This window comes from Canis lupus, chromosome 13 (genome assembly GCF_048164855.1).
Source record: "Canis lupus baileyi chromosome 13, mCanLup2.hap1, whole genome shotgun sequence".
NCBI lineage: Eukaryota > Metazoa > Chordata > Mammalia > Carnivora > Canidae > Canis > Canis lupus.
The window spans coordinates 23514892-23533858 of record NC_132850.1 but is presented as its reverse complement, the minus strand read 5'-3'; the positions used below and the strand labels follow the sequence as shown (position 1 = coordinate 23533858).

At 35.9% G+C, this 18967-nt stretch overlaps 1 protein-coding gene across 7 annotated transcripts in view; it reads left to right on the top strand.

The window, feature by feature from the left end:
- PPP1R12A (protein phosphatase 1 regulatory subunit 12A) overlaps positions 1 to 8918 on the top strand; it is a 139454-nt gene extending 130536 nt beyond the window's left edge. For 3 of the 7 annotated variants that reach the window (XM_072772888.1, XM_072772882.1, XM_072772889.1), the window contains 4 exons: positions 1301 to 1348; positions 3992 to 4042; positions 4923 to 5092; positions 6490 to 8918. In XM_072772888.1, the coding sequence (XP_072628989.1) occupies positions 1301 to 1348; positions 3992 to 4042; positions 4923 to 5057 (234 nt within the window). In that variant the 3' untranslated portion in view covers positions 5058 to 5092; positions 6490 to 8918. Of the gene's footprint in view, positions 1 to 1300; positions 1349 to 3250; positions 3282 to 3991; positions 4043 to 4922; positions 5093 to 6489 lie in introns of those variants that run through there. The other 4 variants (XM_072772887.1, XM_072772884.1, XM_072772885.1 and 1 more) reach the window with 4 other exon arrangements.
- Positions 8919 to 18967: the final 10049 nt, after the last annotated feature.

The window sequence follows — 18967 nt, the reverse complement described above, 5'->3', positions numbered from 1 at the left end:
TTTATAGCAAACTGACCAGGAATCTCAAGGGAGATATATGTACAGAAGTCAATATAAGTAAGAACCAGGATACCACTTGTTCTTTGTTTTGGGGTTTTTTTTTTTTCAGGTTTTATTTATTTATTTGAGAGAGAGAGTGTGCAAGTGTTGGTGGGGAGAGCAGAGTGAGCCACAGACTCACCACTGAGCAAGGAGCCCAATGAGGGGCTTGATTCCAGTAGCCTGAGATCGTGACCTGAGCTAAAGGCAGTTGCTCACCAGATGGAGCCACTCAGGCACCCCTAGGATGCCACTTGTTTTTAACTGGGTCTTTATTCAGTATCCACATGCACAGCTCTCAGGTATTGGCTGCAACGTGTAGATTAAAACTCCAAGGGCCCTCTCCATCCCCCAAATCTCAGGATTTTGTCAACTTTGGGTACAGAAAGCAAGAAAAATAAAAGCCCTAAGCTCTCCAGAAGAAAAGCTGTATAGCTAGAATTTCTTTTAAGTGACAAGGGGTGTGAACCTTCTTACCAGTTTTTGAGTGTGGATGATTGGAAAAGAAAACCCTAGATAGAGAGTGAGCAAGACGAAGCTGTGAGAGACAACAAAATTTAGGCCATTTTACTGGTTTGGCTGCTTGGATACTCACATCCAAGACTGAACTACTTTTCAGTCAAGGTCCTGGAATCTGATCATTCAGATTAGCCTCCATTCCTAGTGGTGTATAAGAAAAGAGAGCTTGGGCAGCCCCGGTGGCTTAGTGATTTAGCGCCACCTTCAGCCCGGGGCGTGATCCTGGAGACCTGGGATCGAGTCCCACGTTGGGCTCCCTGCATGGAGCCTGCTTCTCCCTCTGCCTGTGTCTCTGCCTCTCTCTCCTTCTGTATCTCTCATGAATAAATAAATAAGATTTAAAAAAAAAAAAAAAAGGAAAGGAAAAGAAAAGAAAAGAGAACTTGAGCATTGGAGAGGAAACTCTAGGATGTTTTTGGTTTTGTTCCACAGAACAGTCCTTACCCATCCTTAGCCCCACTATATTGTGTAAAAACCTGAGGAAAAGTAACGGGTATGCCATGAGAAATGTAGAGACCATTCTATTTCTAAGTATTCCTTTAACTCTTTTTTTTTCCTTTAACTCTTTATTGTTTCAATACAAAATTGTTTTTCCTTTATTTATACCTGTGAATACTTTATTTATACTCTGTGAATATTGTTATTTATTTGAAGACCACTAGAGGAGATACTGTGGTCCTCCTCCTCCTCCTTCCACCTTTATTGCACTTACATCCCTTTTATATTTGTTACTTTGTTACAGAGACAAGAAAGGTTTGCTGATAGGTCACTATTAGAAATGGAAAAAAGGGTAAGTGTCCATTTTATTGAATATCATTTTCCCCCTTTAATTTACGTAAGCAATAAAAGATCTTTTTATTGTCCTTTAGTATTGTTTTTATGGTTGGTAGTTTTTGTTAGTATAAATTAATATTAATTATGAATGTTTTCTGGCTTAGCTTCTTTACAGTTCTGTAGGATCTCTCTAGGCATGAAATTACCTGTCTAGGTAATAAGACTTAAATTTACCATGTTATTCTTTTAACAGATTAAAAAAAAATCTTTGCCTTGATTCTGAAATGTACACATTGTGAATAGTGAATCTGATGTTTTTGAAATGCCATTTATCTCTCTTTGGTTTCCTTATCTCTCTTTGGTTTCCTGTGGTGGTATACTTAAAATATTTTGATCATACATTCATTTAGTTTAACTCTTTGGAAAATTTAAATACATTCTTAAAGTTTGTAAAGATTCTAAGGATATCAAGTTCTCAAAATCTTTTTAAAACTAATGATAACTTTGTTTAATTTTGAATTTGAATATTTAACTTAAATAGGATATTTTTTTAAATAGGATATTTTAAACAAAAAAAATGATTACTAGAAAAGCCTTTTGCTCTTTTATATCTTTCTATAATTTTTTACCTGACTATGATATATTCACTTGTGTTTCTTTATTATTGTTATTGCTCAGAGGTCTGCCAGTGGCCATAGGAATAACTCTACAAGTTTAGTGAGCAGTTGAGAATGTATAAATGATCAAACTTTAAAGAAAGGAGTGTCTCTTAGTCTAAGTGAGCAGTGGCTACACCTACAAGGCTTCAGCCAGAGAAGAAAGTACATCCCGGGTAGCTAGGTCAAAGAATAAATAATCAGGAGCAGTTGATAAAACATTTTCTTCCATTCCATTATAAAAATAGCGAATTTACCTTTTTGACCGAAGAAAAAAAAAGAGAAATGATGTCTGTCCTTCTTTCTTCTAGGCTTGTGCACACGATACACATCTTCATACTCTGACATTGTCACCTGACCTCCTTTGTCTGCCTGTCAAATGCAGATAAATTACAAAGTAGCTAATTCACTTTCAATTTAAAGTCATTAGTAATCATAGTTTTAATAATAACTGCTAACATTTATTCAGCACTCTAATGTACCAGTCAGGCACTGGGCTAAGCACTTTACATGTATTTTCTCTTAACCATATTTTTTGATGTTAAAAAGTTTGTCAAACAGAAGAAATCCCATACAACTTTATAGTTGCTGATTTGGTGACATGACAGCTTGTCTTGCTTTACCAGAAAGTAGTTAAAATCTTAAAGGTAGGGATCCCTGGGTGACGCAGCGGTTTAGCGCCTGCCTTTGGCCCAGGGCGCGATCCTGGAGACCTGGGATCGAATCCCATGTCGGGCTCCCGGTGCATGGAGCCTGCTTCTCCCTCTGCCTGTGTCTCTGCCTCCCTCTCTCTCTCTCTCTCTCTCTCTCTCTGTGACTATCATAAATAAATAAAAATTAAAAAAAAAATCTTAAAGGTACCTAATAAAATTGATGATGAGGCTGAAGGAAAGTATGCTATTTATGAGATTTCACCAAGTTATGAAGATCACATATAACATTATATATCCCACTGTTGGGGAAATATAGTGTTTTTTATGAATTAGTCATGGCTGTATTATTAACTAGGAGAAAGTTCTGTTCATAGAAAATAATGGTTTTGTCTATATAATCGTGTTTAAACAAGCTATCAACAGTAACATGATACTTAAACGTCTGTGCATAGGATTCCATCTACTTTTTACATCACATAATCTAAAAACATTAACATTTACAGTAAATATACTGCTTTACTAAATATCAACATCAATTATTAATCTGGGAAAGAATGTCTTGGAGATTCATAGTGATTAAACTAAATTTAAATGGTTTGTATCTGAAAGGTGACCGGCAAGAGTCAGTATCTTCTGGGCGGTATGACCTAACCAAAGTTTTACAGCACATTAATTACCGCTGCTTGCTTTCTGCATAACACTCTAGAATGCTTCTTATTTAAGGGAGAATAAAACCAGACACTGCAGTAGTGTATGTTGCCTTTGCCTATCACTCTTTGGAAGGAGGTACTTTAAAATAAGTGCTGCAGTTGCTTCTTCCTTAGATTCACTGCGTTAATGCTGCACACAATGTCAACCTAAATACAAAACTGTAAAAGTCAATTGGATAAATAATGGCTAGTATACATTGTAGGTGAAGGTCTTAGATCCTTTTGAAATTTTAAAGTACACATATTTTAGGCATGTTTGCTTCCTGCATTTCTGCTTCTGTCACTGTAGAATAATTGCATCTATGTGTGTTTTTTTTTCTTTTCTATATAATCCTCAGTCTTGAATATTGATTTATTCTATTCCTAAGTTTAATTGAACTAAAAAAATAGTATCAACATGTTATGTACCAAGCTACCAGAAAGTCAAAGCTTTAAAGAAAGAGCTTATAGAAATTAATAAAAATAATAATCTTCGTAATTATTTATCTCAAAATTTGGCTCTTTACACATCACTGGCATCACATCTTTTTCCACACGCTCCTGATTTGATTTTTGACTCTAAAGTGTCACTATTTCACAATTTAGAAGAAAATTAAGAATATAATTATGTGATTAATATCAGTACCTTAAATTGATCTAGGAACGAAGAGCTCTAGAAAGAAGAATATCTGAAATGGAAGAAGAACTCAAAGTAAGTAAACCATGCTACTAGTTACGAGAAATAGTGCTGTTTATGAGTTTCAAGTTTTTCAGTACTATTATAGGTTTACATTAATTGTTTACATTAATTGTTCTCAATCCTGATTATGTAATTTATGGGTTATCTATATTTTGTGCTTCTCTTCCTAAATCCAAGTTTTATGTGAGTTAGGAAAACATTTATAATTCAGATCATTTTGTTAATTGATAGTTTTTATGGGTCTTTTGGTGTTCAGGTATCAAAGAAATTAGACAATAATAACTATAAGATTTGGGATTTATTATTCTTTGCATTTCACATACTCTGTTTCCTAGAGAGTAAATGGTGGAGGGGGTTTCAATACAAATATGTTTTCTTTTGAAAATAAAGGACATTAGAGTGGTGGACTAGCAGAGCTATGTTTTGTTTAACTCTAAATTACCTGTAGAAGTAACTATTTGTTTTGAATGTTGGAAGGGACACTCTTTGCTGGGGGGGAAAAATAGCATAGTTAATTGATTACCTTTTATCATATTATCTTGCATAAAATATCTTTATCACATTATGTATTAATGATCTGGTACATAGGAAGGTGTGCCCATAGAATTTCAGGATTTAATTATTATATTACTGAAATTGGTTCCTTATTAGAACATTATTATTGAATGGCTTTGGAGGCAAATTCTTTGGATTTTGTGTATGTATTTTGTTTGATATGGAACTTTAGGACTGCACTGTTTACTTTGTAAAACTCATGGAATATCCTTATAGTCAAGACTCTTAATTTTTTTCTTCTTGTATTCATTATCTGTGATTCTTTGTGTTTTTATTGTACTCTTTTCCATTTTCTTATTTTTTTATTTTCTATTTCTTTATGTTTCAATTCCTGCAGAACCTGCACCAAATAAAGCAAATTCAAACTCTGAGAGAGTTAAATGAGCGACTGCTGACTGAGAATAGGGCCTTGACAAGAGTGGTAGCCAAGCGCTCAGGGTTCTGTAGGCAACTGCAGTCTGTGAACCTATAATTTATAGTTTCATCATTTCTTCTTGGTAGAGCCAGGCAGGTGTTTTTGTATTAGTAAGCGTGTCTTAAGCTCACTTTTACAAATTAATGCCATTGTGTCTGAAGCTTATCATATAACTGTTAATTATGCATGGCTTCTCAGAATGTTAGAAAGTGTCACTAATTGTATATTCTGACTGATAAACTACAATAAATTTAGGAGATGATTTAGGGATTTAAAGATTTGTCTGCACTTTTACAAAGCTTGTGCACATTCTTGGCTCTACAGATACTTTAAGGACTAAAAATATGACTTAAGTTCTTTACTAGAAAGAAAATGGAGCATAAGCAGTATAACATTTTATATATAATTAATATGTTGAAACTGAAGATTAAGCATGCTTTATCAGTTTTTCAAAATAATGTCATTTTCTATCAGAACCACTGTAGTTAATATTCACTTAGTTCTTTATTACAGAGGTATCCTAATATAAAAACTTGAGATTACTGTATTTTATATCCATACATTGTGAACACAAGAATTGATTGGTTCCACATAAACTCTTGATAAAGATTTTGCTTAAGGTAATTTTGCCAAGTAGAAGTTCTACTTTTATCTGATTTTTCATCTAATACATTTTGATAGCTAAAGAAAGATTTTGGAATCTTTGGAAAGTATGTTTTAATGTCCAAAATATAAGCTGTTCCGCTTCCTAGCAAATCTGGCAGAGCACATATAATTTAATTTGTTCTTAGTGGAAAATCCAGTTTACTGATAACATTTCCACCCCCTCCTTCTGTTTTTCTGTTTGCTCCAAATACCGGTGGTTTTTTTCAAGGCTTAGATATTTTCATAAATACAGACTGACTACTTTGACTTATACTTTATACTATTTTAATAGTAGTAATTACTGTAATTTAATGAGCACCTTTCTTGGATCAGACGTTGTACTACACGCTTAAACTTGGGACTACAGGTGAATCCTTTAAGGGATTTTAATAATTTAGAACAAATCAAAACTTTGCCAAATAGGCTGGTTTTCTTGTGGAATAATAGTAAGTACGATGGTTTGAGGTCCGATGTAAATAAAGTAAAAGACCTCGGTTTAGGTGCCGACAGGAAGTCTAAGAGGAACTCCCTTTGAGAGCCTATCCTAACAAAAACAGGCTTCATTTTCTTGGCTGCTCTAATATGGTGTGCTTGTGAGTCATAATAGCAAGTGATTTAGTACATTTCAATTGATAACTTTGGAAGAATAAACTTTTAATTCCATCATTTATTAAACTAATTAGCTTCACAAATCAAGTTTTTTCTTCTTTCATATATGTTTTAGCCACTAGAAATTTATATAACTGACAGAGCTTGTTCATGTGTCTTGTGGTGAAAACAAAATTTATTAAGAGTAACATTGTATCTTCTAATTGAAATAAAACTTTTCTTTTTCCCCTCACAGATGTTACCAGACCTAAAAGCAGACAACCAGAGGCTAAAGGATGAAAATGGGGCCTTGATTAGAGTTATAAGCAAACTTTCCAAATAAAAAGCAGCAAATAACAGAATTGCACATATTAGCAACCCAGTGGACCATAACTGACAGTCACTGGAAGCCTGGGAGGAATCCTTGGAGACTGTCATTTTCGGATATCCTGCCAAATGCCCTCTTATCTAGGAATTTTGTTTTGTTTAATTTTCTGTTTTTTTTTTTTCTTGTATCAAGACCATTGTTTCATGTTAATGCAGCTGCTGAGAAGATTTTTTTTTTTAATGACTGAGAAAACTTGTTTACAGCTCCAGCATATAAGGAAAGTGTTCAAGGCCAGATATGCCTCAGATATTTAACCAGTAAGCCTTAGTTGTACATAAATACTTTTGTGTCGACAAAAACTTTCAGCTCTCACAGAAGACAGTTATTCAACAGTTTCTGATGTGCCACAGTTTCCAGTTTTTCGATATTTAATTTTTTTGCTTTACATCTAAGTTTGGGTTTGTATTTTTTTCCTTCTAACTCTTCATGTGGCAGACTCTTTTATGTTCTCACAACTTTCTCATTTACAGAAAGGAACACACTTGTTCTTCTGATAACATTGTCCTGTATTAGGCTCATGCTGTGTTGTCTTCCACCTGGAACTGAATTGCTTGGTGGAACATTTGCTTTCACTGTTTGTGCAATATGCATTTATTTCTTATATGAATGCTTTAAAGTCAATTGAGATTAGAATCTTTTAAGTCCTTTTTTCTGCCTTCATTGGTCACTTTTTTGTTTTTGTTTGTTTTTTATTATTGTAGTATAAGATGTTAGATTCTGTAATCTTCACATTCATTTTAGCAGGTACTGAGTGATGCTGTATATATAAATAAGTGTATTGTTTTGATTTTTAGACCACCACATGGCATGCTTGACTATTTTCTTATTTCAAACGTCTGTTAATGCAAAGTAGGCTACTCCAAAATAGTGTTAAAAACAAAATTTGCTAACAATGTGATAAAAAGACTTTAAAAGTAACACATTACAATGGAGCCCTATCTTTACAAAAGTTTTCTACTGTAAAGTGCTTTTTACTTTTATTTCCAGTTTTCATTTGATAGTATTCAACCACAATTAAATTTGCATAAGATAATTGCTTCACATTTCACATACCGATATTTATCTGAGTGCTGTCTAAAACTGTTGTGCTAGCCAAAGTAATGCTATGAAATCATTTGCAGACTTAACCCGTGAGTTAATGTTAAATGCACTGTTATTGCCATGTGAAGAGGCATTGACTTTGATACCACCATCATGTTCAAACCATTTTATACATTTCAGTGGCCTTTTTAAAGAAAAAAGAAAAAAAAAAGCAAAACCAAGTACATAGTGAAGATGGCTTTTATTTGGACAAATAGCTTTTATATTTTCATCAAACCATGCAAAAAATATTACATCTTTCTGGCACATAACTGTCTCCTTAACCACTGAACAGTTCAGCCATTTGAATAAATTGTACATTGTAAAGCTTATAGTAGCTAATTGTATTATTGATTGTATTGTATACTATATTAAATGTGAATTTGTACCCCTTCATTTTAAAAGGTCATTGTGTTCTACTGCCTATTTTAGATTACTTTGGGGCTGGGAAAGGGTGTTTTGGTAAGCAGGATTTTAAGTCCTCTCTCTCTTGATTGGTTTTATGAAGATATAAGGTTATGCTCTTACTACCAAGCTCAGGATTCTTGATTTTTAAAGGTACAAGGATAGTTATGGGAATTTTATTTTTGGTAACTGTATGAATGGTGGGTCTGAATAGAGAGAATTTCCAGGGTCTTATGTGGACGTAAAATATACAGATAATTGATCCGTTTGAGTGACTGCAACATATACTGGTTGCACAACAGTTAGGCATGCTAAGGATTATATTTGTGAAGTTTGGATGCCTGTGAAGAATGATTAAATACATGTTTCTAATATTTTAGTGTTTTGTATTTAGGTTATTTATTCTTTGTATCTAAAACTGAACAGCTACTGTGCTATATTGATTTTATTGGTAGTATTGAGCAGACCTTGTTTCTGCATGAAACTAGTTGCAAAACCCACTATTTTGGAAATAAAAATGTATTTTGACATATACAAATAAAATGAATAAAACTATTTTAAATGTGTGACCTTTTACTGAAGACATTTAAATTTTGTTCTGAGATATTTAAATTCTGCATGGGTATTTTTTCACTAACTGCTCTACTTGGATTCCAATTTGAATAATTTTTGAAATTGTAATATTGTGATAATTTGCACAACATTGTACATGCACATCTGTAAATGCAATCTTAATTGCCATATTTATGCAATCTGTGTACCAATTTGGACAAATGTTTATATATTTTACATAAAGCTGTCTGTATGCAGAATCTGAGAACTAGTTTTTTTATGATAATAAGTGGGTAAAAAAATAATAACAGTGAGTCTTAAGATAGTCGCTTTGTAGCACAAGATTTCATTTACATAAACATTTTGTGGTTTCTAAATTTTTTTTTTTTTTTTTTTTTTTTTTTTTGTGGTTTCTAAATTAAACCTGTGCTTTTTCTTAGCTGCAAACATGGGTTTGGGAATACATATAAAGATAATACTACATTTAGATATAAGACATTAGATCATTCTTCGACCTAGGTTTGTCCAAAGTCCAATCCCCGATCTACCTACACATACGTAACTGAATATAACTATCATAGGAGGCACTTTTCAGTTTGGAACTTTGGTTGAAGACTTGTAGTAAGCCTATGTTTAAATACAGTAAGGATAGAATTCTGTTCTATTTCCAGTACTTTACCCAATGCATGCTCACGGATTGAAAGATATTACTGCTATTTGTCCTCCATAAAAGAATTTCACTTGTCAATACTTGAAAGCCAAATGAAAAGCAGCAATAGAACCGTGTTGAAGAGTATTCATATAAAAAGTAGATATTCATCAGTCCATTAGGCTATCTTACTCTTCTGATTAAAGGTTTATTATCACTTAGTCTTTCCTGGCCAGTCTGAAATGAAACAGTCATGACTCACAGAGTCTGTTGTAAGAAAATAATCCAGGAGGCCAAATTCTCTCCAGACTAGGACTATGTATTTCCCATAGGACATAATAAACCCATAGTTTGTCCTTTACTTTGTAATTATAAGCAGAATACAGAGCAGACCCCAATAACAATTATTAACTACCCACTAATGAAAACCCTTGGCTGCAAAGATGAAGGCTGACTGGCCATCTTTTCTGTGATGTCCATGTTGTATACCGTATGTGTGCGATCTCTGTGAGTGAGTGTGCATATACAACAGGTGTAATGTACGACCCAAAAAGAATTGGGTACAGAATGAAACTGTTTTTCCTATTTTATTACATACCTCTAACTAAATACATTTCTTGACTTTCTTTCCATTTTGGAAAAGCTCTCTGAGGTTAAGTGCTATCTAAACAACAGATTGCTCTTTGTTGGAGGTAAGTGACACAGAGTGTCATATTTCTGTACCTTGACTACAAAATGACCAGATTACAAAGAAGAACTTTAAAAGCTCTATTAGAGTCAGAAGTTTAAGATTCTTATAATAAGGTAACATAAATTATGACTATAACTTGAAATTTTATTACAAGTGTTTTAAAGTTTAAGCTTTTTTGAGCCAGGCTGTCACAACTTGTCACTACTTGAATTCCAATAAATATATGTTACAAAAATTGACTAGGTTTTCATTTTAAAAGGCTAATGAAAAAGAAGGGGGAAATCTTAAATTATCAATATTGGTAGATTTTGTCCTGAATAATATACAGCTAATAGGGCCTGTACCTTGTGCTTTTATGACTGGGAGACTGGTAGTCGAAAAAGGAAGAAATTTACGTTCTCTCCCCTTCCTCACCCTCCGCTTTTCTTAGAGATCTGATTTGATACAGATCCATTTCAGTAGGATATTTCATTTGATCTGTACAACAGACTGGGTAAATAAAGTCCCATCTCCAACTTAAAGGTGAGAAACCTGAGATGTATAGATTATTAACTGATTTTACGTTGCAAGCCTAATACACAGTGGAGCTCTTACCCAAACTTGGTTGTGATTGTCATTGTTTTTCCCATCCCTTAATCCAGGGCTTTTTCTACTATATCAGTTAGTTGGATGGTCTATTTGGATGAAATTGCATAAATTATCTATGAGCCTATTTTATATGCCTCGGCTTAAAATAAGGATAGCATTTCTTGATTTTTTTTTTGTGCATTCTTTAATTCTACATCCCCACCCCCACACTCACTAAATTTCTCCTTCTCTCCTCAGAACTTATTACTAAACCATTTTGCCCTACAATGTGATTTTCTTTTTAGATGAATGCTTTAATGCTCAAGCAGCTAGTTGATTCCCTGATGCAAATTCTCACTATCTGGGTACACCATCATAAAGTTCTTTAAAAATATTTTCACTACCCACATGCAAAAGGGCTTCTGCATTCTTAAAAAAAAAATAGACATTTTTGGGCAGCCCCAGTGGCTCAACGGTTTAGCGTGCCTGCCTTCAGCCCAGGGCGTGATCCTGGAGACCCAGTATCAAGTCCCACATCAGGTTCCCTACATCCCTACATGGAGCCTGCTTCTCCCTCTGCCTGTGTCTACATCTCTCTCTCTTTCTCTGTGTGTGTGTGTGTGTATCTGTCATGAATTAACAAAATCTTTTTTAAAAATAGACATTTTTAATTGGTTATCAGAGTTTCAATCCCACTTTTTTATTCCCAAGTAAGACAGGCAATATTGATAATGCCATGGTTTTAGCAGCAAGTTTTTCTCCCCAGTGAAAACTTTTGGAATGTCAGTATAGAACATAAAAATTATATTTATGTTAACTCCTAGATAATGATCTCAGCCCAAAAGAAAGTACTCAGAAGTTAAAATAGGCCTAAGTGGCATTACAGCAAGATTTTCTCATTTGTTACTTATTTTATGCTTTTAAACACTGAAGAAGAGCTTTGGATTCAATTAGATCTAGATGTAAATCTCAGCTTTACCACTTTATGGTCGTATGATACTGATCAAATCACTTGACCATTTAGGCTCGGTTTCTTCAGGTAAATGACATATCTCTACAAAATGCCTTGAATACGTCCTAGGGTTTAGTGAGTAGATGCTCAAAGTCACAATTATTATTTTGAAGAAGTTAATTTGTGACTTTCTAAAAGTACTAATTTACTTTGGAATGTAATTTATTTTTGCTAAAATTGTTTATTTCCAAAGAAGCTTGTAGCATTTTTTTTAAGATCTATCCATTTATTTTAGAGAAGGATGGGGGCGGGGGAGTGCAGAGGGGAAAGAAGAGAGAAAAAGCAAGCAGACCCCCTGCTGAGCACAGAGCCCCAAGTGGGACTCCATCTCATGACCCTGAGATCATGACCCAAAGAAGCTTGTAGTAATTTTAAAATTTAATAGTTTCTTCTTAGAATATATTAAAACAAAATTTTGGAATGACTTGCCCAGTTACCATAAGTTACACCTAAAAGTTACACCTAAGTTACCTAAAAGTACACCTAATTTTTTGCTCTAGGATCAGTAAAGGGAGAAAGATACATAAAAGGTGGATTTCAGAGGGCTTCTTCAACCATTGCAAAGAAGGAAAAGGTACACCTCTATAACCATGCCATACCTGTGCCAACAGATCCCAGGGACACTGACTCTAGTGGTGTGAATCTAACCCATTTATGGACCCCAGTCGCTGGTACCAGAGAAGGAGAGATGGGGAAAGTGGCAGAGGATTTACAAATATGATATAAAATTTATTTGCCATAGAAGAGGCAGGTGGTAAGTATGGGCTAGTTAAAAAAGATTTAATGCTGATAATAACTGCTACTCAATATTTCTTGTTCTCGTTAAGATTTATAGTTGTTGGAATGTCAGGATCATCACTAATTTTGGATGCTTTAAAGTGTACATGGTGCTTCTCATAAAATATCCTGAGATCATCTCGGTTGTTTATCAGCCTTTAGATCTGACTGATTTTTTAACATTACGATGTTCTGCATAAAAGCTTTATTACCTTATCTATTCTTTAGTCTGAGATTTACAGTCCTGTGTCTCACTCTATGCTGGACCATACCTCTGTCTGATACTTACTTTACTGCAACCAGAAAATAGAAAAAACAGAGGGAAGGCAAGCTAAATTTCACTATTTTCTGTGTACCACATCCTACACATATCTTGGTTTTGTGGTTTAGAGAAAAAAATTTTAGGCTGTTTCTTTTTTATTTTACTCTACTATGAGCTCCTTGAAAGAACAGGGTCTCTTTCATTTTTGTTCTCAGCATTTAACCCAGTGCCTTGCGTATAGTAGGTGTTGGCTGAATGTTTTTAAAAAGGAAAGAGTAAATCCAAATAATTAAATTGTGATACATACACTTTGTGGAAGAAGAAATTTCAGCCGGCTTCTAGATTTTTTAAGTTTTTTAAGCTACTGAATGTAAACATTCTGATTCCTGCACTTTGTTTCAGTCGTTCAGCAAGTTCGTGTTAGCACTCACATGCCAGATAGAGCCCTGTGTGGTGGGTACACACTCAGAAGCAAAGCGGGCAACAGTATAAAATCGTTGCCCTGTAGAAGCTACATTCAGACAGTGGAAAGGTTGAAAACAGGCAGATACACTTATGGTAGAAGCTAGGTTCTATGGAAAAAACAGTAAGGTAAGAGATTTCAGGGAGAGCTGGTTAGAAAAGGCCTCACTGAGAAGGTAACATGAGGAGGACCTGGTTGGCTCACTCAGTAGAATATGTGACCCTTGATCTCAGGGTTGTAAGTACCAGCCCCATGGTGGGTATAGAGATTACTTTTAAAAATAAAATATTAAAAAATAATAATGACATTTGAGCCAAAACTAGAAGAAGGAGAAGGGGAAAATACCACAGGTATCTGAGAAAAGAGCATTTTCTGAGGGACCAAGGAAAGCAAAGACCTTGAGATGCCAATGTTCTCAAGTGTCTGACAAACAGGCTAATTTCCAGCCCTGTGAGCAAGAAGAGTAGGAGAGATCAGAGAGTCAACTAAGAGCTAGATTAGGGACTCCATTTAGACATATATGGGCCACAGACTGCACTAGCCTTGCCCCTGAATGATAGACTTGCTTCTTCAACAACCTTAACTAGTTTATCTATGCCCTTTTGCCAACAATAATTTGTAGCTCTTTATAATAAAAGCCACAAATACTATGTTTTTATTTTAAAATATTGGATTATAAATTTTGAATTAATAAAAATAATTAGGGCAGCCCTGGTGGCTCATGGGTTTAGGGCCGCCTTCAGCCCAGGGCCTGATCTTGGAGACCCGGGATCGAGTCCCTGGTCACGGTTCCTGCAGGGAGCCTGCTTTTCCCTCTGCCTGTGTCTCTGCCTCTCTCTCTCTCTCTCTCTCTCTCGAATAAATAAAATCCTTAAAAAAAAAAAAAAGAATACTAGAAAACTTATACTTAGGTCTCCTAAGGGGAAAATTAAATGTAAAACATTTGCTGAGACTCCTGACAACCAAGTTAGAAATGGAAAAATGGATTATTATAAACATCAATACTATATAAAAGAAGCACATCAGTTCTTTGAGCAAAATGAATATTTTAGGTCAGTTCTCAAAAGTTTTCTCATCAGTTTTACCATTGGTCTGTACACCTAGTACATTGTCCTCATTTGTGGGAAGAGAGGGGTTTGGTAGTATTTCTGTTCAAATGGTCATTTCTCATTTCTGCTTTCAAAAGAGCAAAACCTAGAATGTAAGATGTGCTTCTATAATTGCTAAGACGTAGCTCCAAGAAGGATCACATTACTTTAATCCCAGTGTGTGATTTCAACCATCTTTCTTGCCCTAGGAATGGTTAGCTTAATCATTCTTCTACAACAGAGGTTCTCAAAGATGAGTCACGTGGTGAGCTTGTTCAGCCACAATTTGAGCCCCCTCCTATATCTAATTCCGTATTCAGGGTTTTGAGTGGGACCGGTGAATTTGCATTTCTACCAAATTAAACAGGTGATGCTGATACTGCTGGTTGAGGGACTGTATTTTGAGATGTATGACATTACAGTATCATTTGTCCATCTCCTAAATGGAAATAGAGAATACAAAAGGAAAGTCTCTTGTGAGAAACCAAAATGTGGATATACTATATTAATACTTAGAGATCACAGAGATAACAAACCTTGAGTAACACCAGTGATAGTTTAAAAGATCATGTAGGGATCCCTGGGTGGCGCAGCGGTTTGGCGCCTGCCTTTGGCCCGGGGCGCGATCCTGGAGGCTCTGGGATCGAATCCCACGTCGGGCTCCCGGTGCATGGAGCCTGCTTCTCCCTCTGCCTGTGTCTCTGCCTCTCTGTCTCTCTCTGTGTAACTATCATGAATAAATAAATAAAAATCTTTAAAAAAAAAAATCATGTGTCCAATCATAACACATATACCCAGGCTGAGGAAAAGGACACATGCAAACAAACCAGATACAGTTTGCCAAAAAAAATCAAAACAGAAAAGGATTTTTTCTTCATGTGAGACAAGCAACTTGACAACAGTCCCATACATTTGGTCGGGAAAAGGGTAACCAATTCCTTTTTCTCCACTTGGTAGATTAAAAAGTCTAAAACTCCAGGTGTGCTGAGGCAAATGTCTTAAAAATCTAGCTCTCTTGCAAGCTTAAATCAGGAAAGCCAACATAACTACCTTCTTACCTGTAAAGCCCAAGCTACCTGCATTACATACAATGCATCATAAACACTGTATAGCATGCTACAGGGACTCAACAACATCTGAACATGCATCCCTTTTTCCTGGATGGCCTAAGTGGCTAGCTTTATAGGGCTGCTACTTAATAGAGCTAAACTTCTTGGGATTAAATTCAGATGCATACAGACGTATAAATCTCCATCAGAGTTTAAATTGTCATCCTGGGACCACCTGGGAATTTATTAGACATGCAAATTCTTGGGCCCCACCCCAGACCTGATGAATCAGAACCTGAAGATGAGGCCCAACGGTCTTTAACAAGCCCTCCAAGAGATGGTGCAAGATAAAATTTGAGAATTGTTGGTCTAAAATTTTTAAATCCAGATAATCTGGACTGAAATTGGATTAAATATTTTTTTAAAGATTTTATTTATTTATTCATGAGAGACACAGAGGCAGAGACACAGGCAGAGGGAGAAGCAGTCTCCGTGCAGGGAGCCCAACGTGGGACTCGATCCCGGGTCTCCAGGATCACGCCCTGTACTGAAGGCAGGCACTAAACCGCTGAGCCACCCAGGGATCCCCTGGATTAAATGTTTAAAAAGTTCTCAAAGACTTTATTAGTGGAAAGTGAAAAGAATGATCACTAGGGAGTAAGAAATCTCTAGCTGTATCCAGAGCATGCTGCTGGTTTTATTCCCTCAATCTGAAAAATTCCAGGAAACATTTTACTTTTGAAACTGGATTGAGAAGGGTCATAAGCAGATGAATTAATCTGAAGTGGAGCATATCCATCTCAAATGAAGAAAGCATCTCCTTTAGTCTTCAAAAGGAACCCAACAATAAATTATTATTTGGGGACAGATAGGGTTATACTATTAAATGAATTTGTTACTCAGTGCTTATAAAGTTACAAGTAAGCCCCAGTCTAATAGAGGTCTCCTACCTCAAGGTGAGCCGCAGGATCATCCACCCCTGAGACCCCTAGAACAGTCTAAGGCTGAGGCTGAGGCTGAACCAGAAAGACAGTTCCTCTGGCCTCTCTCCACCCTCCACACCCTCCTGTCAAGCACCAAGTAACAAGTAACAAGCAACACAAGTCTGTTGGGGAAGGGACAAGAGCATGGAGAGACACCCCTCCCCCACCCGGAAGAACAAACTCAAAGAGAAGACTTAAGGGAGAAGCAGAACATTGAGAAAAAGTCTCTGGGAAACCAACTCCCACCCTAACCACAAGAAAAATCCAGCAGAATTTAAAACATGGGACATGGAAAGTAGACATAGCAGCAACAAAAGACAAACCTAGCTCAATTCCAGCTGTATTGACTCAACCCTCTACAGGCCTAGCAAAAGAAGGGGGGTCACTTCCAATAATAGATACTATTTGCCTTAGTATCTACTGTTCTATACATTAGATGGAGTAAGTAATCAAGTACAAAATACAAAGCAAAACCTTTAAAACCCATCATCAAGGGACAAAACAATCAGCAGAACCAGATTTAGATATGGCATGGATGAAATTTTCAGATAGGGAATCTAAGATAATTATGATTAATATGTTAGCCTAAAGTGGAAAAGATAGGGAATATGAATAGACAAGGAAATTCAACAGAGTTATGGAAACTGTAAGAAGAGTCAAATTGGAAAGGGCAGTCCGAGATGATGATGGGGGAAGGTCCTGAACTCACTTCCTCCCACAGATGTAGCAAATCTATAGCTGCATATGGAACAATTCCCTCTGAAAAAGGCCTGAAAACTAGTCTGAGCAGCTCCTCCACAACAAAAGATAAAAGGGCCACGTTGAGGCTAGTGGGAGGCAAAGACATGGTCTCACCAAAAAGCCCACTCCCAGAGCAGCGACCCAAAATCAGGACAGATAGCACAAAGCCTGAGCTCCTTGCTGAGACCTGGGGGTTCATGCCCCACAGCAGGCGCCCCAACCTTTGGGCCTTCACTAGAAAGTTGAGCCCCCCAAATAGAGGGCTACTTGGGGTCTTTTGTGGTTCCATTATCCAAAGCAGTGTTGAGAAAGAAAAACAAGCTGGAGATATCACACGCTCCGATTTCAAACCATGTTACAAAGCTATAGTAAAACAGTACAGCACAGGCATAAAACCAGACACATAGGTCAAAAGCGCAGAATAGAAATCCCACAAATAAGCCCATACATATATATATGGTCAATTAATTTATGAAAAAGGATACAAAAATATACAATACGGAAAAAAATAGTCTCTTCAATAAAATAATGTGGGAAAACTGAACAGCCAATATGCAAAGGAATGAAGTTGAACCACTGGCTTACACCTCCATGTACAAAGATGAATTCAAAACTTATTAAAAAGTTTTAAAAAAATGTATTAGGTGGGCAGCCTGGGTGGCTCAGCGGTTTAGCGCCGCCTTTGGCCCAAGGCGTGATCCTGAAGACCCAGGATCGAGTCCCGCGTCGGGCTCCCTGCATAGAGCCTGCTTCTCCCTCTGCCTGTGTCTCTGCCTCTCTCTCTCTCTCTCTCTCTCTCATGAATAAATAATAAATAAAATCTTTAAAAAAAAGTATTAGGAATCCTTGAAATTGTTTTGGGCCTAATTGGATATTTAAAGACAATATCCCTATCATAAAGTCAATTGATTAGCATCATTAATTCCATCTGCTCTTCTGAAGGGAATTCCATAATTCTCTTCTGACATGTAATATTCACATGTTCACAACTTCTGGGAATTAGGACATGGCCATATGGGAGGGGGAGCATCATTCCACTGCCCACACCAACTGTTTTTCCTCTTAATTTATATAAAGGGCAACTGATTATTATTGTAAAGATTATAACATAGTCTGCAAGGATCCCTAAAATGGAGAAAGGCAAAAAAAAATAAAAAACAATACAAATGGCAGCATGAGAAGGATTCAGCATGACATTGCTGGCTTTGAAGATGGGGCCACAAGCCAAGGAGTGCAGGTGGCCTCAAGAAATTGGAAAAGCAAGGAAATGGATTCTGCTCTAAAGCCTCCAGAAGGAGCATAGTTAACCCCTTAATTTTAGGTCATTGCAGCCCATGTCCAACCTTTGACCTCCCAAGTTTAAGACAATACATTTGTCTCATTTTTAGCCACTGTGTGGTAATTTGTTGCAGCAGCAATAAAAAACCAATATAGGTATATTTTGTATTTACTTTTCCAGGTGTTCCTTATTTCTTCCTGTAGCTAGAAATTGTCCTATCATGTTGTTTACTTTTAAGGAATATCTTTTTGTGTTTCTTGTAATGGAGGCCTGCTAGTGATGATTCTCGCAACTTTCTTTTATCTTTATGTCTTTATTGTCTTTATTTGCCTTTCATTATGGAGATGATTTACTCTAGATATGGAATTCTAGTTTAACTTATTTCTTCTTCCATTCATCTCTTTATAATTGTCATACAATTGTCTTCTGGTCCCCATTGTTTCTCATGAGAGAAGTATTTTTTCATTTTCCCCTCATATGGTTTTTTTTTTTTTTTGGTTGTTTTAAGATTTTTCTCTTTATTTTTGGTTTTAGCAGTTTGGTAGTGCATAGATATGATTTTCTTTGTGTTTTCCTGCTAGGAGTTCACTGAAATTTTTGGAAATGTAGGTTGATATTTTCACCAAATTTGGGAAATTTTCAACTATTATTACTTCAAATATTTCTTCTTCCCTGTTACATAATTTCTCTCTTCTCCTTTTGGTTTGCAATTACATGCCTGTTACGCTGTTTGATATTGTCTAACAAC